The 24,801-nt window shown below is 52.1% G+C and overlaps 2 protein-coding genes across 5 annotated transcripts in view; both read left to right on the top strand.

The window, feature by feature from the left end:
• Positions 1-3,456: 3,456 nt before the first annotated feature.
• On the top strand, positions 3,457-14,315 carry CYB5B (cytochrome b5 type B). Its single transcript, XM_084215141.1, has 5 exons — positions 3,457-3,658; positions 8,884-9,012; positions 9,455-9,481; positions 10,753-10,784; positions 11,678-14,315. Exons 1-5 carry the CDS (start codon positions 3,500-3,502, stop codon positions 11,766-11,768), a joined length of 438 nt encoding a protein of 145 aa, XP_084071267.1. The 5' UTR covers positions 3,457-3,499; the 3' UTR covers positions 11,769-14,315.
• A 4,924-nt stretch (positions 14,316-19,239) lies between these two features.
• Positions 19,240-24,801, top strand: part of NFAT5 (nuclear factor of activated T cells 5) — a 55,267-nt gene continuing 49,705 nt past the window's right edge. For 2 of the 4 annotated variants that reach the window (XM_084215204.1, XM_084215203.1), the window contains exon 1: positions 19,240-19,557. In XM_084215204.1, the coding sequence (XP_084071330.1) occupies positions 19,485-19,557 (73 nt within the window). In that variant the 5' untranslated portion in view covers positions 19,240-19,484. The remainder of the gene's footprint in view (positions 19,558-24,801) is intronic. The other 2 variants (XM_084215205.1, XM_084215202.1) reach the window with 1 other exon arrangement.

The raw sequence follows: 24,801 nt of genomic DNA, 5'->3' as shown, positions 1-24,801 counted from the left end.
TACAGGGTGGGTCTCTGCCACTCTGGGGTGTCCTGCTTGGACACACGTCTCCTCGGGCCAGGGGACACTCCTGACTCTGTCCTGGAGGCTCTCTCACCTGAGATGGAAAAGCACGTGAAAATTCCTCTGGCATGAGGTGATGTGGGATCCTCCCTTCCCTCTGCCCCAGGCCAGGAGAGGAGGAAACACACATGGGAAAAATCCGTGTGTCAGACGAAAAACAGAAAAACTGGGAGGGATTTTTATTGGCAAACAAAGGAAGATAAAAATAATCTGTGTGAGGCAGAAGGGTCACCTGGGGCGGGGGGACTGCCCTGGGCAGCAGGGTGGGAGCGGGACACGCTTGGAATGCCGAGAAGGATGCGATACCCACAGCTGCTTCCTGGGCTGAGGGAGCTGACCCAGGGCCACGCTCTGGGCCAAACCCTGTTCCACCTGGAATACTCGTGGACAAAGTGGTTTTGCTCTTTCTCTGTCTCAGGAGGCAGGAGGAGGTGCCAGGGTGGGACCCCGGGATTTCAGCCCTGTCCCCTCCATCCCGGCAGGGGCCGATCAGCCCCAGGGACAGCTGAGACCAGTCCTGCTCACAGCCCTTCAGAGGCTGCCTTTGCTCTCCTGGCCGGAAAATCCCGTGGGTTTCAGGGAGCTCTGTGATCCGCACGGCTCCGAGCAGATGTGCCAGCCACTTCAGCAGATCCCCTTGGCCCTGCACAAGTTTTAGGATTTTGAGTAATTTCATTAATTTTTGCACAAAGGTCAGGAAGGAGAGTCCTGGAGTCATCTCCCAAGGGAAGCAAAGCAAGACTCCTCTCTGAGACACCAGGACAAAGCCCCTCGAGAGCCACCTGCCTTGGCCAAGCCAGGTTTCACTTGGGAAAACTCCCCATGCCTCCTTTTCCTGCCTCCTGCCTGTGTCCCTCTGGGCTGCCATCTGCTCCTCCAGTGCCCTCTGGTGAAGGTGTCACCCCTTTGGATGTTCAGGAGATCCCCTCCCATCCTACCAGGCAGATCTGCTTCCTGTGAGATCCCAAGGTCTCTGCAGTTCCTGGCAGGGTTTGGATGGGGTGGTGACATGATAGATGTCACAAGAGCAGTGATCCCGCAGCAGAGCTGGAGAAGGTGACAATTCCTGATGTGTTTCTGGAGTGGGGAGGGCTCAGCAGTGGCACCCCAACCCAGGCTTCCCTCCTGCACCCCTTCAGGGTCCGCCTTAGCCAGCAGTGTGTTAACAGCACCCAGGGCTGGAAAACAAGCCTGGAACGGTGAATTCCAGAGAAAATACAAAAATGAACCCACTGCTTTACTCCCTGAATCAAAGACGAAGCAGGGATGATGGAAGCAGGACCAGGAACACCAGTGGCCTCACTACCCAGTTTCACTGAGTCCTCCTGTGGTGTCACCATCAGTTTTTCAGGAAAAGCTTTGGAGTTTCACGTGCCAAACAAAACACTGGGCAGGAAGGCACAAATTGCAGCCGTGCTTGTGCATTGGAGCCTCCCCTCACTGATTTATGGCTTTTGATGAAGTGATTACAGATGAAAGAAAATATTCCAGGGAACAGGATCTGCATGTTGCCGTGGTCTCGTGCCTGTCACATCCTTCTGGCGGCGTTAGAGCAGGAAACAGAACAGGAAAAGCACCAGGGTCCCTGGTCAGCAGGCTCTGTGTTGGAGCACCAAACAGGACAGCAGCTCCCAGAGCAGCTGTGATCCCAGGCTGCCCCTGGATCCCTGGCAGTGCCCGAGGCCAGGCTGGATGGAGCACCTGGGACAGTGGGAGGTGTCCCTGCCATGGCAGGGTGGCACTGGGGGAGCTCTGAGGTCCCTTCCAGGACAATTCTGGCCTTAGAAAAGCAGTGGAGAACCACAGGAAACCAGGGAGCAGAGGAAGAGGGGACAAGGGAAATGTGGAGGAGGGTCATGAGATTTCTTTGAAAACCCACAGAGAAACCCTCCAGGCATGAGGGATGGAGAGGAGGAAGCACAAAGGCACTTTAAGAAACCCATGAAGTAGATTATAGAAATCAATCTGAGCAAAGGTAACTCATCCTGTTGGAACTGGGTTGGATCTAGAAGGAAAGGGAGGGATCTAGAAGGAAAGACATTGGATTGGAAAGGTGCTAACAGTGGAGCTGCCTGGCACAACATGGAGCTGGAAACACACAAAATCCTGGGTTACACACCCAGGGAACACACCCAGAACCAGGGAAACAGCCCTGATGACTGGGAAAAGGTAGACAGAAAGGACCAAAAGGAGCAGCAGCTCAATATTTAATATTGACTAAGTGACTGTGGAGAGTTTTCAGAACAGGCTGAGCCTTTTACATCCCCGTATCTGGGTTGATGAATGTATGGCCTTGTCCAGAGAACTTCACCTGAGCTCCCTTTAGAGGGATTTGTGACCAGCTGGGCTCTCCCTGCACACACCTTCAACCTTTAGCCCATGCTGCTCACAGGTTAGCACTGACAGCACGGCCTTTCTGCCTCCTCAGCACTTGTTAAACAAACATGCACCGCCCAGCCTCCTACCTGTGCCTCCTACCTGTGCCGCAAGTGCAAGGAAATAAATTCCACACATGCCAGTTCACAAAGGGAAACCAGCGGGTTCATGAGTGACTCGAGCTGCTGAGCGGCCGCTGACCCTGCCCCTGCCCCCACGCCTGGAGGGAGAGAGAATCCCTCAGCGCTTCTCCTCAGGCCTGGATGTGAACTTTGCTTTGGAACCTGGGGAGAGTCAGGGCCTGGGGATGTGCTGCACTGCCCCCAGCTCCGTTCCGAGGGCTGTGGGATCACACCTGCTTTATAAACATGCGGGGAGAACTGCAAGGGACACTGGAAAAGCTGAGGGCGGGTTGCTGACGGGCACTGCGCTCTCCGGTAACACTACTGGCAACCGGTACCGGTAACACTCTACCGGCATGGGGTAACAGGGTGGCTCGGAGCCAGTACTGGGGGAACGGGGGCTGAAGGGAGCAGGGGCTGAGGGGCGAGCGGGCACTGACGGGCCCGGGGCTGAGGGAGGTTCCGGGGCTGAGGGAGGTTCCGGGGCTGAGGGGGGAGAGGGGACTCACGGGCCCAGGGCTGAGGGAGGTGCCGGGGCTGAGGGGGGAGCGGGCACTGACGGGCCCGGGGCTGAGGGAGGTTCCGGGGCTGAGGGAGGTTCCGGGGCTGAGGGGGGAGAGGGGACTCACGGGCCCAGGGCTGAGGGAGGTTCCGGGGCTGAGGGGGGAGCGGGCACTGACGGGCCCGGGGCTGAGATCCCGATCCCGGTGCTGTCTCAGAGGCGACGCTCGCGCGCCGTTTCCCGCCTTTCGCCCCGGCCGCTCCCCATTGGCCCACGCCCGCCACCGCGCCCTCTCATTGGCTGCGCCGGCAGCGCCCCCCTCGGGCTTGCTCACCATTGGTCCCCGAGCGGCACGGCGGCCGGCGCGGGGCGTCGCCATCGCTACGGCGGCCGGCGCGGGTCAGGCCGCGCGTTCCGCGGAGCCGCGCCGGGCAGCATGGAGGGCGGGCGGCGCGGAGAGGCCGCGGCGGCGGCGGCGGGGGACGGGCCCGCGCCCGTGTTCACCCTGGAGGAGGTGGCGAAGCGGAACTCCAGCCGTGAGGCCTGGCTGGTGATCCACGGGCGCGTCTACGATGTCACCCGGTTTTTGGAGGAGGTGAGGCCTGCAGTGGGGCTGCCCGGCCCGGCCCCTGAGGGGAGCGGGGAGAGCCCTGGAGGGTCGGGGGCTGCCCTGGAGACAGAGATGCCGGGGCCGGGTGCGAGACGAGGGGGCGAGCAGGCCCGGCCCGGGTTCGGGCGGTCCCGGTGTCCCGGGAGCAGCTCCCCGGGCCGGGCTGTGCGGGCTCTGCCGGGCCTCATGGCCGCGCTTCTGCCTCCGAGGGACGGACGGGAGGGCGGGTCAAGGTGGGCAGCCGGAGGCAGGGGCCGTGCTGGGCTCCTCTGAGGCAAGTCCGGGGTTCCCGGGGAATCTGTTCGGGCAGGTCCCGGGGAGCTGCAGGTTTCTCTCAGTCACGGGGCCTCACTCCGCATCTTGTAGGGTGAGCGGGATCGGGGCACTTTGGATGTGAGGGCTGCAGGGGCACCCCGGAACTCGGAGGAGGAGGTGACAGTGATACCGCAGCCACCACTCTGCTGCCTGCCCCGAGGGGACCTCGCACCAGGGCTTTGCAAATAATGCAGCTTCTGCCAAATCTCTGGTTCCCTTGGCTGTGGGGACAAAAAATCCTTCAAGACTCACTGCTTTTGTCTTCTGATTTTGAGAAGGTGGAGAGTGGCGTCCTAACTGTTGAGAGCTGGGAATGGAGTGGGAACAAACGGTAACAAAATAGTAATGCCCAAGGGAATGGCATGAAGTGTACTAGGGGAAATTTAGGCTGGATATCAATTTTTCCCCTAGAGGGTGCTGGCACTGCCCAGGCTCCCCCGGGAATGGGCACTGCCCCGAGGCTGCCAGAGCTCCAGGAGAGTTTGGACAGCGCTGCCAGGGATGCCCAGGGTGGGTTTTTTGGGGGGGGGTCTGTGCAGGGCTGGGGTTGAATTCGATCATCCCTGTGGGTCTCTTCCAGCTCAGGATATTCTGTGATTCTGTGGTTCTATGAAAATCCCTAAGGGGTTTATCCCAGTTTAAAGTAACAGCAGAGATTTCATGGCATTTACAGGGCAATGTACAAAGGTTGGGCTGAACCAGCTCCAAAGAAGACACTTCATTGAAATACACTTGTTCCAGCTTGTTGGTTCCGCTGCTCTGAATTCAACTCTGGTTTCCCTCCAGGCCCATGTGGTTGAATCCTGTGTGCTGTGAAGTGACAGACTTGTCTCTGCTGTGATTCATAGTGGGGACACTGCAGGGAGGTTGTCTTCACCTCAATGTTCTCTCTAAGATGGAGTCTGGGACCTGCTCCTTGGGGCACCTTTGGAATTTTAAGTGAGCCCAGAAAAACACTTCAGTCCCTCCAGCAAGCCAGGTTTAGCAGTGCCCTGAGTGTCACCTTGAGATGGTGTTTCACCCTGAGATGATATTTCACTCTGTCCTTTCCAGGCCCTTTTTCCCATTTGTGTTTTTCTGACATAAAAAGACTTACTTGGACAAGGGAGAGGGAGAAGAGTAAGGGCACTGTTGAGCTGTGCCAGCGTGGCTGACACAACACTGGGCTGTGCACACCCCTTGCTGGCAAGAGTGACACAGGGGAGCTGTAGATCAAGGCCTAATTTATTGGCAGAAATCCTCTTTGTATGTGTTACCCTCTGGAGTGCTGGGGAGCACCGTGCAGCCACTGGAACCAGGAGTGCTTGTCTGCTTTGGAGCTGCAGAGTGCTGGGAACAGGAGTGCTTGTCTGCTTTGGAGCTGCAGAGTGCTGGGAACAGGAGTGCTTGTCTGCTTTGGAGCTGCAGAGTGCTGGGAACAGGAGTGCTTGTCTGCTTTGGAGCTGCAGTTCCCTGGGCAGCTGGAGCTGCAGAGCTCAGGGCCTGTCGCGGGTCCCCCTGGCCGTGTGGTCACTGAGCAGGAGCTGGTGGGTGCCCTTCCTGGCCTTTGCTCACAGATCTGGCTGGCACTGCTGAGAGTGCTGGGACGTTCTGTGGGTGGGGTTGTGCAATCCTGAAGAAGTCACCGCTGAAAGGCTGAATTTGGCTTCACAATTCCTGCAAATTACACACTGCAGGTCAGCCAACCCAAAATCTGTGTGCTGCTGGAAGTGTAGGCCAGTTCAAGTTTCCAATTCACATTATGTGTAATAGGAGTAACAAGAGATCTGTCACATAACAAAATTTACTGAATTGTAAGAACACAAACTGAATCCAGGAGATGTGCAAAGACAGCAGCTGAAGTGCTGCAGGTGTTCCTGGGAGGTGCAATCGCCTGTGCTTCAGAGAGCCTGTGAGTGCCTGAAATGAAATGGGATTATTTTAAAATTTAAGAGAGCCTTATGGTGATCTATTTTGTCCCAGATCTGGGTAACTGGACCACACCAGGATACCTGTTATTGCTCCTGGTTGCAGTGGTCTAGATAAGCACGTGCAGGCTGTGGCTGGAGCAGCAGGCTGTGTGCTTGGCCTGAGTGGCGGTGGAGGGAGGCAGCTGTACCTCCTGCAGGTGCTCTGGGGTCTGTCAGGCTCGCACTTCACCACAACAGTATCAAAATCTGAGCTTTTAACTTGTGCACAATCTGTAAGAGACTTATTTATGGTCCTGCTGAAGGGATACAGTTTGTGTCCATTTTCACATATGACTAGGGGAGTCTGGAGATCCACATTTCTCCAGGAAGCTCCTGTGTCTGTTATCTGAGCCCACAAGCTACAGCAGCCCCCACAGCTCCGTGTGTCAGCACATGCTGCTGTTCCTGATCCCTGTGATAAGTGTGAGCAGGAATCCATTTCCAGTTCCCAGGTGGAAGGAGCCTGACCCAAATGGCTCAGTTGGTTTCAGGGATAGCGTTCTTCAAGAGAAGGAGAAGCACCAAGCATCTGAGTTTCCTCGTGCTGACTTGCTCCAGCTTGGCAGAGGTGTTTTTGGAAAACCTTTTCCCTGCCTTACAACCAGCGCTGTGCTGTGCAGGATGCATGGCTCATTCGTCCAGGTGACTGCTCATCCTTGGTTCTGGCTTGGATGGTGCTGGCACATGGTTATTGCACAGGAAAACTCTTCCCTCTCCTGGTTTATTTCTTTAACTCTGAGCACCAGGGTTGAAAGTTTCACCCCTCCTCAACCTGGTGTTCTTATCTCTTACCTGACACAGTGATCTAATTAGTCCTGGAGCTTAGTGTTGCTGCTGAGCTTGTTTGTGTCTCCAGCAGGTCTGTACCAGCAGTTCCCAGCCAGACATTTGCAGACAGGTTCTTGGGGCTTGTGGGGAGAGGACTGCTGGCTCTCTCCCTGTGGAAGTTTGGGATGTGCTCTTTGAGGCCTTTGCTATGTGCCCACTGTTACTCACTGTGTGTGCTGAGGGTCCAGTGACACAGAGAACCCAGTTTTATTGTCGCCTCTCTCCTTCTGGTTTGCTTTTGTCTGTTTCTTGTCAGAAGGGGACATTTTCCAGCCATTGTTTCCCCTGAAGTAGTCTTCTTCCCCCCATAGTTTGCAACACTGTTTCCATGTTTTCCTGCAGCAGCTGAGCTGCAGATTTGGGCAGTTTTGTGGCAGAGTCCGTGACTTCCTGTACAAATAGTGTGGGTTTACACTTGCTGGGCTAGGACAAGGTAGGAATTGTTTGGCTGCAGCAGTGCTGTCTGGAGGACAGAGCCCTTCAGAAATAGGAGATGCCAATATATTTTGAAAGTCTTTTTCTTTTAGGCTTGGAGATTGCAGCGAAAGACAGATGTGCACGAATAAATAACTGTGGATTTAGCAAGTGCATAGAAAGGCTTCAGAGCTAGAGATGTAAAGAAGAACTTTACCGTTCTCCTTCTCTCTTGAATTTTATCATTCCTCTTGTCTCTTGCCTGTGGAGAGACTGGATGTCACTGAAAGATCCACTGCACATTCCCTGTTGCTGCAGGGTTTTGTCTATCCTTCTAGGGTGAATTATTAGGAAAAGAAGGCTGTCTGCTTAAAATGCAGGTATTTTCCTGTCTGAAATATGAGATTTCTGGTGAGGCAACCCTAAGGAGTTATTCTAAAAGTCTTAGATAAATGGGCAGCTTTTCAATGGATCTTAGCTGGAAACTGGACAGGACAGATAACATCCAGCAGTTCCCTGATCTGATTCCTGGCATTGAGCGAGCCTGAGGGTTGGTGTGGGAGAAGGGGCAGCCAGAAGAACGGCAGCTAGACGCAGGGAATGAGCCACGGAGCCTCACCCGGTGCCCCAGCTCAGCCACCTGATAACTGCCTGTGACTAACTGTGTCCCTCCACTTTGCCCTTTGTGGCTCCTGAGGAAGCTCTGTGTTGGTTTGGTGACATACCTGGACAATAAAGGGCTTTGTTCCAAATAAAGAGCTCTGATATGAGGATTGCAGGATTGCCTGCAGCAACCCACCGCAGCCACCAAGGGGGCTGGTTTGTGTCCACCCTGTGTTCGGTACGAGGTGGGATGGCCTGGAGGGAATATTCAGACTTTTGGCAGCAAAAGCAGATGAACTGAAGGAAGAGGGGGGTGGCAACTGCTCTGTGTCTGTGGGAAGGAGAAGGATATGACAGAGAGAAGCAGGTGTGTTGGTCCTTTGATCTGAAATGTAGCCCAGCGTCTCTTCTCCAATTCAGGGCTGGCTGCCTGAAGCCCTGGAAAACTGGGTTAGTCCCTGTGCGTGCCCTGGGATGTGTGACCACTTCATTGGTGTAACTGGATTAGCTGGTGGTTCACACTCAGGCTGTAAAAGGATTGGCCTTTGCTAGGTCTGTGGTTAGTGCTTTCCATTGCCAGGCTGTTCCTGGAATTGTGACATTGACAGTGGACAGAGCCCAGCCCACCAGAGACAACAGAGCCACACCCGGGGTTTGTGCCACTTCATCCCATCTGAGAGTCAGCTGTGACTGCCACCCACAGCAGTGGCACTGCCACTGTGGAGCTCCCTGGGGATTTGGCTGTTGTAGATCTGGATCTCTGAAATTAGTGTATGATATTAAACAGTATAATTTTTGTGGTACTTCATGATTTCCTCACCCCATGTCACTGGTGGTTGCACACTGGATCAAGTTCGGTATTGCACATCCGTGTGCAGAGTCAGCCAAACGTCATTTTTGTACTACCTGAAGAAGTAGAATATCCTTTCCTCCAGTGGTGTCTGTGAATTCCAGAGGAGAGGTTGGGTAATTGAACCTCTGGCAGATTTTATTGATGGCGCTGCTTGAGGCATCCAGCAGTGGGGTTGGGAGGAAGGCTGATGACATCCTCACTGCCTTTCTGCATCCAGCCCTTGGCTCACCTGGACTCTTCTCTTCCAGCACCCAGGTGGAGAAGAGGTGTTGCTTGAGCAAGCTGGCAGAGATGCCACTGAGAGCTTTGAAGATGTGGGGCATTCCACAGACGCCAGGGAAATGCTGAAGCAGTACTACATTGGAGAGGTCCACCCGGTGAGTTCCTCCTCCGGTGAGTGTAATCCCCAAAGACACCAGGGTGTATCTTGTGAAATAAGTTAGTAGTTGAGGGGCTCAGGCAGTGCCTGTGTTGTCCAGGGTTTCTGTTGGGGAAACTGAACTAAATTAGTCTTCTCCTTCCACCATTCAGAACAGATTTCTTGCTTCATTTAAATTGGGGCACTCAAGTTGAATTCATGGGTTTTCTCTGTAGCTGGTGGAAGCCTAATCTACCTTTGCCTTGTAATTCTGAGCTCAGGAGGGTGAGAGTTCCCAGGGGCACAAACACTTTGTGCCTACCTTTGGGTGCCAAAGGAAGGACTTCTTTGAAAACTGAGCCCAAGCAATTACCTTTGTACAGAACAATTCCCTCATAAAGGCTGCAGCCTCCCTTTGAAGTCAGCACTTACCTCTTTCTTCTTCTTTTTCCACCTGACAGAATGATCGTGAAAAGGAAGGTTCTAAGGTAGGCTCTCAGCGTTTCAGTTTTCTGCTTTTATTTAATGTCACATGTCTTTTGGAGGCCTTTTTCCCCCCTCTTTTTTCCTGTGGAGCTTGTGGCTTTATGTTTACGCAAGCTACACGCAAATAAATTTCCCAAACAAATTCTACCTTTGTTTTTGTTCTGAACCTCAGTGGGCACCTCAGTGTGAAATTGGAAGTGAGTTTTTATGCCCTTTCTCTGCTGGCAGCAGTGATGTTTTTTCCACACCTTGAGCCACAGACCATTTTTTGCATTTCTGGCTGTGTCCTGACCACGGAACTGGTTTCCTTGTTGTTCCCTCCGAGCCAGGAGACAGCAACAGGGGCTGGCTGGCAAACAGGAATTCTCTGTTAACTGCCTCAGGGATCAGTGGTGTTGCTTAACACTCAGGTACTCCTGGACTAGAACAGGGCAGAGTGTTGCAAAAATGCCTTTGGAAGGGATGGGGAGAGGGAAAAGGCAATAAATAGAATCCCAGCTGGGAGGTAAATATGTGCTTCGCAGCTGGCTGGGCTGGGAGGCCTGGACAGGGCACAGCTCTGCCTTCAACAAGGCTTTCAGGAGATGTTCCTCTGAGCAGGACCACTTGCAGAGCAGCAGGAATCCAGAAGGGAACCGTCTGCTGAGAAATCAAGGATGACTCAGGCTGGATAAAGCTTATGCTTAGATATGGAGCTGTGTGATTATGTACATATTCACCTTAAAATTTATTGTTTCATTCAACTCCAATTCATAAGCACATGCTGAAAATGTGCACAGAAATAAGTGAGGATCAGGGTAGCTCCCTTGGATCTGAGTTAAATACTTTACTCAAGTATTTTTCTCTTCTGATCAATAAGTCCAGCATGTTATGCACAGCTGAGGGCTCTCTCCAGAGCACATCATTTGTATTAAAAGGAGGTTCCAGTGTAATTTAAAGATGGCAGCAAGAGAGAGAATCGGTAATGTACAGATAAATAAGGGGGAAACATAAAACCACCCCAAAACTGTGATGTCATAAGTAAGGCCTTATTTTGAGAGGGGTGCAAGTTCCAGCATGAAGCTGGTGACTGGGTGGGACCGACTGGATTGATGGAAAGAACATGAAGATGACAGCAAACATCCCCAAAAACAGCCACACTGGTGACAGGGGGTGTTTGGGAGGAGGAGGGTTTTTTTCCCTCTGTATTTGTAATCACACGTTCAGGCTTGTCTTATTAGCACAAGTTTAATGTTTCATTGTTCCCCTGCTAACTCGCTCTTTCCTCCTCCAGAATCCAAGTAGGACATCCTCAGGCCAAACCAGGTATAGTATCTCCTGAAAATAAGAGTGAGAAATGGAGGGGTTGGGACCCTGTTTGTAGAGCTGCATATTAACTCCAAAGGGCAGGCAAATCCCTGGGGATGTACTGCAGTGTCCTGGCAAGCAGATACTCCAAAGCAAGTGCCAGAGTGTGCACCTCCCTTGCTGGATGTGAGCCCAGCTCTGCGCTGCGCTGGGCAGAACCAGCATGCCAGTGTTTGGAATTCTCTGCCCCATGTGCTGGTGTTGCACGGTGCTGGCTGCATCTCTCTAACTACAGGGGGTGTTTGGGTGGTTGCTGTGGGCCCAGGGGTGGCACAACACTGTGGTGGGTAGGTTTTTGGAGGATTTTACCATGATTAGCCCAGTCTAGTTGAAAATCCTTAAAACCAGCTCAGGGCCCTGGTCTACTGCAGCTCGTGCAGAAGGTTTTGTTCAGGAGGCTGCTGAGGGTGAGCCTCTGGAGTCTGAGCAAGGCAGATTTACTGGGGCACAGCTGTAGCCGTTGCCATCCTTGAGTCAACAGTGTTGTTTGTACAACACAAATTACAGCCTGACTTATTTAAGGAAAATAAAACCAAACCAACAACAAAACCCCCCCCACTGGTCTCTGGATGTGCCAAGCTGGAAACTTCAGCCATCCAGCTGCTATTTTATAAGGCACGAGGCCACTCTTGGGCCTCTTGTGGGGGCTGGCAGAGCCTGTGCCTGGGGACAGTGGGGCCTGCCCCAGCTGTGGCCATGGTCAGGGGCCAACCTGTGGGTACAGCTCCCAGGCGTTCCCTGGATGTGTAACAAGGGATGAATATTGGGAATGGGTTATTAACTAGGTGCTTTTTTTCTGGTTTCTGTGGTGTGTGCGTTTTAGTTTGTTGTTTCTTTTTCTTTCCCCATAGTTTCTGGTCGACATGGCTGATCCCTATCTTCGGAGCACTGGTCTTAGGTTTAATGTATCGTTATTACATGGCAGATGGGAAAAGCTCCTGAGCTGGCCTTGCTGGGGCCTCAGACAGCCTGAAAAGAGGGAGAGAGAGTGTGTATGTGCAACACGTGGAGTTCTGCTGCCCTTAGCCTTCCTGCCTTGCTTTTAGCTCTGAGTCTGTCAAGTGATGTTGATATCCATGGGACCAAGCTAATTCCAAACTCTATCCTAACTCTGGGACCCACAGATCTCTTGTACTTCCTTCTTGCAGTGGCAGGGAAAGAGGAACTTCTGTTATTCCCTGACCTTGGTGTGGTGTCCCTCATGCTCTCTCTCGCTCTCTCTCGCTCTCTGACATAACCCCCAGACAACCTTTTCTCTCAATGCCTTTGCGTTAAGCCAGACACCATGAAAGAGCTGCCCTGGGCCTGTGGCTCTGCCTCAGCCCTTCACACAGTCGGGAATCATCTGCCAGTTGTCTCCAGCCCTTGCCAGAAAAGATGTCCAGAGTTTGGTTCCACAAGAACGTTCCCAGAGCGTGCAGGCAACACTAATTGGAGCGGCACGGAGTTGTTGGTTTGGCCACCTCTTTCTGTTCCTGTCTGTTTTTAACGGTTAAACAAATACATGGATTTTAAAAGTGATTCCGTTCATTTTGTAATATTTGTACCTGTCCCTTTGGAATGTATATCCTGTGAACAACTTATACTGAATCCTGGTTGGTTTGGGTGTTTTGTGCTGTGCGTGGCAGAGCCAGTGGGAACTGGCATGTGGCTTCTGGAAATGCAGATTCTTCTTTCTCCCTGAGGTCATGATCTGACACATGTATGGGAAACTAAACTCATTCTTACATACTGTGAATGTGCACCAGATGGGGGAAACAATTAAATCTGGTCTCTTCTCCCAAAATGAAAAGGGAAAAGAAATCCATTTGGGATTTGTGGATAATGCTGATTTTGTCTGGGAATAGAGGAGAGTATTTCCCTCTTGCCCTGTTTTTTTGTGTTGTGTAGTCGGCCTTGAAGTGCAGACAGTGCACAGTTTGCTTCCTGTGCTGAGGCAGGAACCTTTCCAGCTCTTCCAGCACTGATCTGGGGCTTCGGGATCTGCTAAATAAAGGGAAGTGGTGTCCCGGTGCCCGCTGCCCTTCAGCAGGGCTGTGCCACTGACACTGGCTCCTAATCCAGACCTCCAGCACAGCTGATCATCTCCTGGGATTGCGGCAAAAAGGGCAGTGATACCCTGGGGTCCTGCTGTGAAAACCTCCCATGGGTTATGGGGATTCTTCTCTCTTCCACAAAACTACCGTGTCCTCCAAAGGTTGTGTAGAAGAAATTCTTGGATGTAGAATTACACTCTGCTTTTTAAAACTGAAGGCCAGGGACCTTGGAGTAAGAGCACTGCCAGGGCTTCACGTTTAACACAGAATTGTGAACCATGAACTCAGTTTGGGGAAGTTTAGAATGGATTCTGTATTAAGGAAAGGTTTTGAAGCTGGAATGCATGTGTTGGCAACAGTATCACCCTGCTGAGTTGAGGTTGTTCAGGGCAGTGCAAAATTCCACAAAGGTCAGCTAGTTTGGATCCAGGAGCACCAGGCTTGCCTGAGGAACGGGGCATAGGTAGCACTTTTAACCTGGATTTAGGCTTTTTTTTTTTAATATCCTCTTCCTGGCAGTAGTCTACATTCAGTTGCATTTTGGTTGCTCTAAAGAACTTCTTGCCATTATTGACCCTTGCTACGAGCTCTTGATGCTCCACTGTTGGGGAAGTTGCCTGTCCATTCCCATATGTTATGGAACCTTTTTTCCCTCTTAATGGATTAATTGCCTAGGGGAGACTCTCAGTCTGGTTCCAAGGCTTCTTGGAGCTGGTAAGATTCTTGTCCAGTGCCTTGTGGAACCCCAAGTAGCCTCTATCTGCACATGTGCCAGCTCCTCAAAGACCTCAGGGTGCTTGAGATGCATTGCAGAAGCCACATTGAAGTCTCCTCACTTCTCCATTAATGACAAGGGGCAGCGTGTCTGGCTGGAGAGAGCCCAGTGCTTCCCAGGTGTCCTCTGGTGTGGTGGTGAAGCTGCCTCTTCTCATTCCCTTCCTGCTCAAGGAAGGGTCCCACAGGTGTGAAAGGGCTCGGGCAGCAAGGGAGGCATTAACAAAGCTCGTTTACTCCCTTTGTGTAAGGATTCCAAGAGGCAGTTGCCAAGCTCTGTCCCCACGCTGAACCCGCACAGCCCATGTTTGCTGCCAGGTCTCCGCACAATGCCGGGACAAAGCCGTCTCAGCTTTCACCCCACAGAAACCTCTGTGGGTGGAATTCAATCTGGGCTGTGCTCCGCTTCCTTCAGGTGCTGCGGAGGAGAGGTTGAGTGAGGAGCTGGAAATACGAGCACGGAGGCAGCTCCTGTGGTTAATGTGAGCTTGGTAGGGCTGCCTGGGGGTGCAGTGCCGGCCTTTTCTGCCTCTCCACTACCCTGAGTTCCTTGATGACGCAGAATGTAACTGTAAATTGGGCTGATGGTTTGTGGAGGAGGGGTGGGAGGTCTGAGGGTGTTCCTGGGGGAAGTTGGTGCATGTTCCATGATGCAGGCACCCACAAAATGCCATTTCTTGTACCTAGAGATTGTCTGCCTGGCAGGAGGTGCCAGGCTGTGTGTTTGCTGTGTTCAATAAACTCATTATTATAAACAAACAGGTCCAGGATCTTATGTTCCCCCAGGCGTGGGATGTTTAGGTACTCCATCCTTGTTACCCTGGAGTGTGTAACTCCCGTGTTGCAGGGCTCAAATATCCAGTGTTGGTGAGTTGTGGCAGACAAGGGATTTGCTTTCCTGTTGGTAGAGGAAAAATCTTCTCCTTGGCAGAAGCTGGTGCTGAGCCTGTGCCAAGGATGATTAGCACCATGTGTGGCTGAGCGACCCGATGGTCGCTGTGGGTGTTGGGGAAGCAGCAGTTTGGGGCTAAGCACTGCACAAGCAGCTCCTGAGTCCATACAATATTCCATGCTGTGATTACAATGGGAGTTTCAAAAACGGCAGCAGGGCAGCTCCCTGCATCACCCTGATAATCCAAATCACCCCTTTGGAAGTGCCATGAGCAAGTGGCAGAGCAGCCATGGGCATGGGTTTTCTCTGGAAGAACCTGCATGGTGTGTGACGGTGGCACCACTGCCCTGTGGTCCCAGGGCTCCCACGCTCACACCTCCACGAGAAGAGTGTGTAGGAGGGCTGTTTTCAATGGAAAGATGACATGGAGACCATAGATTTTGTGTCCTATTTGCATGTCTGCTTATAAAAGGATGTAACATCCCACTCCCATGGCTGTCAGCAGAATCAGGCTCTTAAAATTTGCCTAATTATGGATCTCACGGTACCATAAGCAGCCTCAGGGCAGCAGTACCTGGTTGGAGCCTCACAGGAGGGAGCTGGAGGTCAGCAAGGTGCTGACTGGGGAAAAGGGCATGGAAAATCAATGGGAACATCTGCTTTGGTCCTGGATTTCAGCTGAGATAATCTAGGGAAAAAGGGCATGAACTGAGTGGGAAGTGCAAGTTTTGGGGAGGAACGCTGGGCTTTGTGTTCTTGGCAAGCACTGTCTGACTATAAACTTTATTTATCTTTGATCTAGAGGAATTGGATCCAAAAATCAGAGAAATAAACAAGATTTTAGAACTATTTTTAAATCTGCTTCCAAGCGCTGCAGGGTCATTACTGCGCATGGTCCTGCTCCTCCAAGCACTGAGGATTTGCAGGGTGTCTGAGACAGAGATGGTAAAATTCAGGGGCCAATGGCCCCCAGAAGAGTCCTGACACAGCCAGCTTGTGTTTGCACATGACAGCTCCCAGTCTGGCACAGGGAGACTATGGTGGCTTTATTCCAGGATTAAATGGAAAGACCCCGTTAATGGGATTTACATGTCCCCTCTGTTTTTAAAACCCTCATGAACCAGGAATGCTTTCAGGACACCAGCAAATCCCGTGCACCTAAAGCTGGACCTTGCCCAGCGTCGGCCACGCAGCCAACTGTCCTGTTCCCTGTCACCAGCATGGGGACAGAGGGGGACGGTGTCTCCTGCCAGCAGTAACTGCCCTGCACAACCCCAGTGCCTCCATCACGAGGGTGAAGTCAACGCCAATGTCACACGCTGGTGTCACACGCTGGTGTCACCTGCACCGTGTTGTCTCTCCTCCAGGGACACCAGTAACAGAAATTACTATAAAACAGGTTTCCTGCCAGCCTCGGCAGCTCTAATGAGTCAGGAAGTCGTAAGTAATCTGGGAATAGGGGAACTGTTGACAGAGCCTAATTATTTTCTGACAGTCTTTCTAACACTGCTAGAAAATAAAACACCTACGTCGGCTCCGGAATCGCAGACGAGGTTAGTGATATTCTGCAGGCACCTGCTAATTTGTCCCCACGATCCTGGTTTAGGCTCCTTCCCCCTCACACCTGCTGCTCTCCGGCTGCTTCTGCAGGAAGAGGAACTTTGTAATAAAGAGAGAAAATACCTCAATGACACAGAACCACTGCAGCCTGCTCCCATGGCTTTTCCATGTTCTGGGGCCCACAAGAGGAGTTTTATGGCTCTGACTGGATCCCAGGAAATCTTGTACATGTGCTTTCTTGACCTACCTTGGTGTGGTTATTCCCCTCAGTCCTGCTGCTCTGTGATGCACCGTGGACTGACTAATCATTTATTTAGTCCTTTAAGTTCTTATTGTCCAGGACTGTTTGGTCCTCCCAAAAAACCAAATTATTAATTATTTCTCCAAATTTAGCCTTTGCCCATTGCCTCCCTGTCTTGGAATGCTGGGAGCAGCAGGGCCTCTCTCCTTTCCAGCTGTTACCAGGGCAGTGCTTTGGAGGTTCCCCCAGGCTGGGTGAGCAAAGGTGGGATTGCACAGCCAGGCTGCTCCTGCCTCGCTCCATGGAGCACCAGGACTCCTTTTTTCTCAGCTTTGACCCCTGTTCTGTGTTGTTATTTGTGGTGTCCCAGCTCTGCCCTTCCCAGGACTCTGCAGAGCTCTTCACAGCCAAACACGCTCCAGCAGCTGTCGTGGAGCTGCTACTGCTGGGCCAGCAGCGCCCGGGCTTTCGGCGCTGTCCTTTCACTGCTCGGCCATGGATGCCTGTGCCTCCCAAAGGCACCTTCTCTATCCTGAACTGCTCCATCCCTGAGCACTCTGTCTCTCAGAGTGCTCTCTCTGCCACTTCCCTTTCAGGACCAAGATCTGTTTTCCTTCCCCACCACAGCCCGTCTGGTGGTGGCACCTTCTCCAAGAGCCTCTGTCTTCCTCAACACTGAGACAGGAGGTGAGCATAGCACAGTCTTACATTGTTTTCCCTGGATGCTTCCCAAACAATTCAGTTTTGTAGTGCCAGCACAGCAGTAGCTCTGCCTTCCCTCATGGACAGACATTCCTCCCTCCCTTGCAAGGCAGGGCAATCCCTGCCTGGCACAGGTGAATCCCCCTTTCCTTCTGAAGTCATCAGGTTTGAGATTGCCAAAGGGGAACCTTTCCCTTCAGCTCTCTCGAGTATGTCTACTCCAAGAGAGTGGGAGAAGGACCTTGGAGTGCCAGGACAAGGGGGAATGGCTTCCATTCCCCCCAGAGGGCAGGGTTAGATGGGCTATTGGGAAGGAATTCTTCCCTGTGAGGGTGGTGAGGTCAAGGCACAGGTTGCCCAGGGAAGCTGTGGCTGCCCCATTCCTAGAAATTTTGCTGAGGGGCTCAGTGATCACATCAAACCCTTTGGAAGACTTTTAACTAGGGAGGACACTCGTGCCTGACTTGAACATGCATGGGTAAGCTGTGCTGAGCACCCTGAAACAGCAGCAGAACTGCGGTGTGCCATGACCGAGTGTGCCTGAGGACTAGGGCGGCTGCATCCTGGCGGTGACTGCCCAGGGAAGGGTGTTGGAGACTTCCATGGCACACCCTGGGCAGGGGCTGGTCACCAGCTGTGATGGCTGATGGACAGGATGAAATCCATAGATGTACTGGAGTCCTGTGCCCTCCTGCCAAACCATGAATGAGGTCAGGTGGAGGAGATGAAAAGCCAGGACAGCTCCAGGAATTAAAGCAGCTCGTCTGGGATGAAAGAGAAACCGACTTCAAATGCCACCAACCACGCACCGTGCAGCTGCCACTGCTCTGCCAGGGCTGTGAGACACGGACACCACGTGTGTCCCACCCTGACACTATGGGCACTGCCTGGTGCTCTGCGGGCAAGGGACGCGGCAGAACAGGGTTACATGGCAGAACAGAGCGCCAGTGCTCCGAGGACCAATTCAGCGGTGTCACAAGCGTGGGACTGTGGTGGAGTGCTTGGTGAGGACACCAGTGTGGCCATCCCACGCTGACCGACTGACCGGTGGGGCACAGGGTTCAAGGGTTCTCCACTGGCTCTTGGGCTGCACCGAGGGCATGGAAGCTACTGAGTGTTTTCAGAGGGAGATTTCGCTGGGATCTGAGAGCAGACTGGCAAGGAGCTGGCAGCAGGAGGGACGGGAGCCAACCTTTTGGTGTCCCAGGGAAACTGGACCCTGTGCGGCGCCGGAGGCACGCGGCAGCTGTTCACAGCTCCTTCCGCCTCCATTTTTCACAGCTTAAGCACTCGCCTGGCACCTCCATCCACTCACACACAACCCTTCTTATTTCCCATCCTTTCCCCACTTTCAAAACAGATTTTGGACACTTTGTAAAAGTAATTGTACATCTGTGCGGGACACCTTTCCACACCTCCTCCCCCTTCTTACACCTTTCAGGGAAAGGGACTCCCAAACTCCCTCTCAAAGACACAGTGCTCGTGTTCTCTGACTCCCCACATGAGGGGCACTTGTGTCTTCAGGCAGCTGCCATCCGCGTCAATGATAACGCACCGTACACACCACTTTTGCATTTTCATGTTATTTGGAAATAGCTGGTTTTTTGGGACAATAACCGCCAGTGGGTTTGGCAGCTCTGCCTTGTGGGTTTCCATGGCAGAGCCCTGCGGCTGGATGGAGCTTTGGTGGCACCACAGCCGGCCCTGACCCTCGGGGTGTCATCACGACCCCCAACACTGCGCGAGAAGGGTCGGGCACAGCCTCCCGAGGCACAGCCCCAGCCGCGGGACGTGGGGGCAACCGCTGCTGCCCGCCTCCTCCGGAGAGACCATCCCGGCTGCCCTCACGCCGGGGCTCCCCCCAGAAGAGCTCCCCTGAGGGACCGGCCCGGCCCCTCACGCCGGGGGGCTCCCCTCAGAGTCCACCCTGGGGCTGCCCTTGGAGGGCCCTCCCGGGTCCGCGATCCCGGGGGCTCCCCTGAGAGGCTCCCCTCACCCCGGCTTCCCTCAGGGCAGGGGCGTCCCGTGAGGGTCCATCGCGCCCCCCCATCCCTTCCAGACTCTTCCCCCGCACCCCCCACGTCGCGTGCGCACGCGCGACCAGTCCGCCCCCGCCGGTCCCCGTCCTCCCTCACGCACGCGCAGAGCGGCCGCACCGCCGCCGTTCCCCGCCGGCCCCTCCCGTGCTCCGCGCAGGCGCAGCGGGCTCGGAGCGGCGTCGGGCGCGCTCCGCTGCACACCGGCCCTGCGAGCGCCGCCCGCTCCCGCAGTCCCGGCCCGACCGCCCGCTCGCCCCGCCGACCGCGGTCCCGCCGTGCGCACCGCGCGCTCCCCCGGCCCGTGTCTCCGCTCCGCTCCGCGCGCGGCGGAGGCAGCCGCGCCCCCCCCCCCCCCCCGGCCCGGCCCCCCCTCCTCCCGCCGCCCCCTCGCCCCCGCCGGGCCGCGGAGCTGCGATGCCCTCGGACTTCATCTCTCTGCTCAGCGCCGACCTCGACCTCGAGTCCCCTAAGTCGCTCTACTCCAAGGGTGAGTGACCGTGGCGGGGGGGGGGGGGGGCAGCGCCGGTACCGCCGGGCCCGCGCTCCGAGCCGCCCCGGGCCCCGCGGGGCATCGCCCGCCCGCCGCCCCCGCCCCGGGATGCGCGTCCGGAGGGGCCCCGGGGCCGCGCGGGGCCGCCCCGTCTCCCCCGGCCGCATTCCTGGCCCGGCCGCGGCCGCCGCAAGAATGTGTCCCGACAGGTTCCGGCGGCGGGGCCGGCGGCGGGGGGCTGCGGCCCGCTCGGGGTCCCTGCCGGGGTCCCTGCCGGCCCCTCCCGGCCCCGGTTCTGCCCGGCCGGGGGGACGGACACGCTCCGGCCTGGAACGGGAACTAACGGGGAGCGCGGCGGGTGGGGACCCCCGGAGCTGCTCATTAAAGTCTCCCGGGAACGCGGTTGGGTGGAACGGGAGGGCTCGGGTGCTTGGGGCGGGATGCCCTGGTTTGGGGTGAAACGGGCGCGGAGCCCGGCGAGCGGAGCGTCCTGGGTCCCGGTGCCGGGAGCTCGGAGCATCTCCGGGCGTTATCCCCGAGCACCAGGGTAAAGTAGCATTGTCTGTGGGGAGCTGGAGCCCCAGGGGATGGAGTGGGTTTAAAAGTAAATTAGATTAATTTCTGTTTTCATAATACCGAATTTGAGCTCTGACAAGTGCACGTGAACACGGGTAAGTCCATCAGGACAAATGTTACGTACTACGGAGTTTTTAACTCATTTTCTCATGTTTAAAAGACGTGAACGCCACTACTCTTAGTTTGTGATACTAGAAGTACCAGTTAGTAGTTTACTAGTAGTTTGTTGCACACACTAGCCCACAGTACAGCTGGTGAGGGGAGCAATTTTGGGGCCGTATGTTGAAATAAATGGAAAATCTCTTACTACCCTGAAGTGAAGGTTTGAAGCAGTTTAATGTTGTTACTGCATTAACATGGTTAATAGTAAAGATTTAATTTTTTTAGGACTATAATATGGTCATTAACTCTTGAGTTGTGTGTTGGTAAGAGATGAAGGTATAAGAAATAAAAAGACTTTAATGAAGTAGAGTACATATTGGAAGCTCTCAAACTGCTGCTCAGAGTCATTGTCTCTCTCTTTTAAGTTATCACTGGTAGCTTGTAAGTTTTTTTTAGGATGTTACTAGAGGGGCTCAAGGCTCTCTGGTTGCCCAGCACAATGTGTTCCAGTTGGTTTAAGTCCTTGTGCCGGCAGTAGGAAGAGTATTTTGGAACAGGGTAATTCAATTATAAATACAGGTGATAAACCCCATTGAAGTTACAATTTATCCTACCGAAAATTTGGGAAGTGTGCACTGTTAGTTTGTAACACATTGAAAATAAAAATGTTCTGTGTAAGTCACAAAATTGCTTCAAGGACCTGTTAATTGAGCAGAACTTCTGAACTGTGAATTCTCTTTTATTTTTTTGTATTTAATGGAATGGTTGAGTGTTGCAGGTTGGAAAGAGTCTCATACTGATTGATCAAGAGTGTATTTTTCTTCTGGTGCAGAGATGTGGGTTCAGAGCTGGAAGAGATCGAGGGAAGGATGTTGTGGTCACAATGACCTGCTTGATCCAAGCAAGATGCCATGGCAGAGGTGTATAACACAGAGAGGGGTTACAAAAAGGTTAAAGCAAGTTTTGCTTTTCGTGTTTTGTCACAACAGAAGATCAAGGAGATGATAAGTTGAAATGCAATTTAAACTTTAGAACCAATGAATATACTTATTGAGAATGAATAGCAAAATGATTGTATGATTTTAGCTGAAATTTAGGAAAAGGTGTTACTGGTTCTCTGATCAGAACACTCTCCAGTGTACTTTTTTTTCCCTAGATAGATACAGATAAGTTATCCCGTGGACAAGTGCTCTAGCTCAGGGTACAAGTACAGCTGATGAGATAAAGGGAAAAGTCTGAACACAGTGAGAGAACCACAAATATGCATTTATGATGAGGGTGTGTTAGAGCGAGTAGTTTCTTCTAACTGCTCTGCTTTTAGCAGTGCAGCCGCCCCGTGGGTGGAATCCAGCCCCAGGTTGAACTGGGGCCAGTCCCTCTCCTCTCAATCCGGGTGGAATCCAGCCCCAGGTTGAACTGGGGCCAGTCCCTCTCCTCTCAGTCGAATTCCTGCACTCCCGGTGCTTGTGGCTGGCGATCCCGGCCTTGGGAGCCGGCGCTGATGGGCGCTGGGGAGCTCTGAGCTTCTGAGGGAAAATTTGGTTTGGTGGTGTTAAAGTGGCAGAGTCTGTGTGCACTGATTAAAAAAAGCAAAGTTACGTTTAGAAACCCAATGACTGAAGTTTTTAGTGGCGTGATTTTTTTTCTCCCCTTCTCTGGACAAACCGGCTTATGTCATTAGCCTGTCCCCACACCATGTGTTAAAAGTTTTGGCTTGCACCACCATCTCAGTTAAGAATTTTGTTTTCACATTCTCACAAAAAAAAAAAAGGTCAAACAAAACTCTAAATGCCGCCACACCTCAGGTGAGTGTGAGTGGGTAATATAAACTCACCCCGCAGTGAGAGTCCATAATATAAACTCTGCTCCTATAACTCATTCCAGTAATTTAATTTATGTGTGTCTTAGGATGCAGAGTATTTTCTTTGAGTATCTAAATACTTTATGTTCCAGTTTCTGCCCCTGTAGGTGTGTTTCCACGAGCAGCTCCAGCCCCAGTGAATTCCCACGTGCACAGTTCAGGCAGCTGTGTGCTCCTCTTTTCCTTGTGGCTCTGCTCATGCCAACTCTGACATGGCCACAGTGAGCTGGCCTGGGGAGCTGATCGTGTTAAAATTAACTCAGCTTCTCCCTTATTCTTTCCCAAAGGAAAAGGGGAGGAGAAATGTTGGTTTTTAATGGGGTGGGTGTCCTGTGTTTGCTGTGGATCTTCATGAATGGCTTGTGCTGACTCAAGGAAGGGACATGTGGAAACTGGCCTTGGGGAAAGGTGGGACTAGTTCTTTCAGCAGCTTATGTTGGCTTAAAATGATAGTGAAACTGTACTGAACTTGCAGGTCCCTGCAATAGGATCTCTAAATGTTTCATATATTGGTTGTAGCTGTTAAAAGTGAAAGAAATGGGAAGTGTGGACTCCAGGGCCTGTTGTTGGAACTCATCCACAGACCCCCGAGGAGCTGATTTGTGTGAAAGATTAAAACCAATCTTTTAATGTATAGTCAATATTAAATAATGTATAATAATTAAAAAATGCTTTGTAACCACTACAAAGGATGATATCTCCTGCTAAGAAGTTAAAGATATAAAAAAAAAAAAAAAAGGCATCACTTCATGCTGAAAATATTTAGGCTGTAGTATGTTTCTTTCCCATCTTTACATAACACACTGTCCTTTTTGGAATAAACCAACCCAAATGTGCATACAGATTAGTAATGTAGTAGAAAAATCACTGGAGCATAAAACCTAAAACCTCGAGGCTGGTTGTCCTGTGGTTGAATATCATCTGCAGCATTCAAATAGAGCAAAGTTGGCTCTTCATTGGCAGCAGGCAGAGGTGAAAACCTGTAATTAAAGCAGTTCATCAGATGTCAGGGACTAAATCTGATTAAACATGGGATTAATTTAGCTAATACATTCACTTTGAGTTGCCCAATAATATGTGTGTACTAATAAAATGGCATTTTTTGCATTGTAGCACAAGTGCAGTTAGAAGTTTTTATCCATATCCCGCATTTTGCTTTCCACAATGGAGTGGCTGTAAAACTGAGAGACTTCCTGGAATTTGGTAGGAACAAGAAGAATGTTAGTATTCTGATAAATAGCTCTTTTGCCCTAAAAACGTCATATAACCAAAACTCAAACGTTCTTCATGCGTAAATGTGAACTGACTGTAATCCACTTGTGTTTGCTGGGAATTGGGATACAAAACATGGGGTTTGGTGATTTTTCTTTTTCCCTACCAGAACTCTTTTCTTCTGTGATCCCAGGGATAAGTCTAGTAAGACAGTGACTAAGTTATCAAAGAGGGTTGGAAAAGATGCTTTACAAAAGTAGCGTAGAACTTTAGAACTAGTACTAGCAGGTTTGAGGAATAGAAATCAGACTTGGCTTCTTTTTGTAGCAATTTTTATCTTCTTTCTATAGCTGGTAGAAGGTTGGCACGGTGGTTCTGCTGTGCTGAGTATTCTCTGAGGGATGGATCCCTCCATCCACCTCTTGCAGCTCTGCCAGCTGCCCCCAGGACATTCTGACTTAACCAAAATGGATTCAACCAAAGTTCTTTAACTCGTGCGTCAGCCTTTCCTTAAATGTCCTTTCCTCCTTGGAATCTTCCTCCTTTATTGGCTTTCAAAACAAAACTCTGGAATGTATTGCTGCAAGATTATTGTATGGTGCTGGGGGTAGGAGGAGGACTTTGAATTCACAGCTTTCCAGGGTGTAATTTGAATATTCAGGTGGCAGAGCTGTCTGAACAGCCTCTTTTCCTCACCGTCTGTTCTCACCCATGGACTGTGCTCTGAATCGTGCCAGCACAATTGTTGTTTGTGGTTGGGAGATGAATGGGATTGGGAAACTGATCTAGAATGGGGATATTGTACTTCTGATCGGATTTTCTCACATTGTTCTGCTTCCTGTTCTAGTTACTGTGCAGCTGCACAAGGAGTGGTGTCCCGGCAGGAAAGGGGGGCTCTGGAGCACTGGGATCAAGTGTGGAGGTGGGAGCAGATGACCTAAAACTGCTGAGCTGGCTCTGCCATGGGAAGAAATGCTCCTTGCATTGTGCCTTCTGTAGTGTTTGCTGTGCTGGTGCTCTCGTACTGAGACCTGGACAGGCAGGGCAGCCCTGTCCCTGGAGAAATGTGTGGTTCTTTGGTTCTGAGACTAGTTGGAGTCTTTGGTTGTCAGTTTTACTTGTTTTGGATACTTTGTACTTCTCTGAAAGATGTTGTTTTTTCTATTAGAGAATCTCCATACATCGCCCAATTCTTTTGTCCCTTGAAGCATCCAAGGCCAGGTTGGATGAAGCTTGGAGCAGCCTGATCTATTGGAAGGTGTCCCTGCCCATGGCAGGGGTGGAATGAGATGAACTATACATGCATTCCGGACCAAACCATTCCATGGTTCTGTGATTCTGTATTGCAGATTAGCGTTGTCAAGAAGTAGAATTTTCTCGTCATACATTTCTGAGGTTGTAGGTTAAAATTTTTCATTTTTTTATGAAGCATCTGACCTTTATAAATAAATTTTCAACAGCACGGTTACCTTCTGGTATCTGTAACTAAA

Source organism: Fringilla coelebs (assembly GCF_963513975.1).
Source record: "Fringilla coelebs genome assembly, chromosome: 14".
Classification (NCBI taxonomy): domain Eukaryota; kingdom Metazoa; phylum Chordata; class Aves; order Passeriformes; family Fringillidae; genus Fringilla; species Fringilla coelebs.
This window is presented reverse-complemented; position numbering and strand designations above follow the sequence as displayed.

What these genes read in the sequence shown, in the direction of transcription:
- CYB5B (XM_084215141.1), top strand. Translation starts at nt 3,500, where the DNA reads ATGGAGGGCGGGCGGCGCGGAGAGGCCGCGGCGGCGGCGGCGGGGGAC. An exon ending in GTGAAAAGGAAGGTTCTAAG is followed by an intron (nt 9,482 to 10,752) that starts GTAGGCTCTCAG and finishes TTCCTCCTCCAG; the next exon opens with AATCCAAGTAGGACATCCTC. An exon ending in ACATCCTCAGGCCAAACCAG is followed by an intron (nt 10,785 to 11,677) that starts GTATAGTATCTC and finishes CTTTCCCCATAG; the next exon opens with TTTCTGGTCGACATGGCTGA.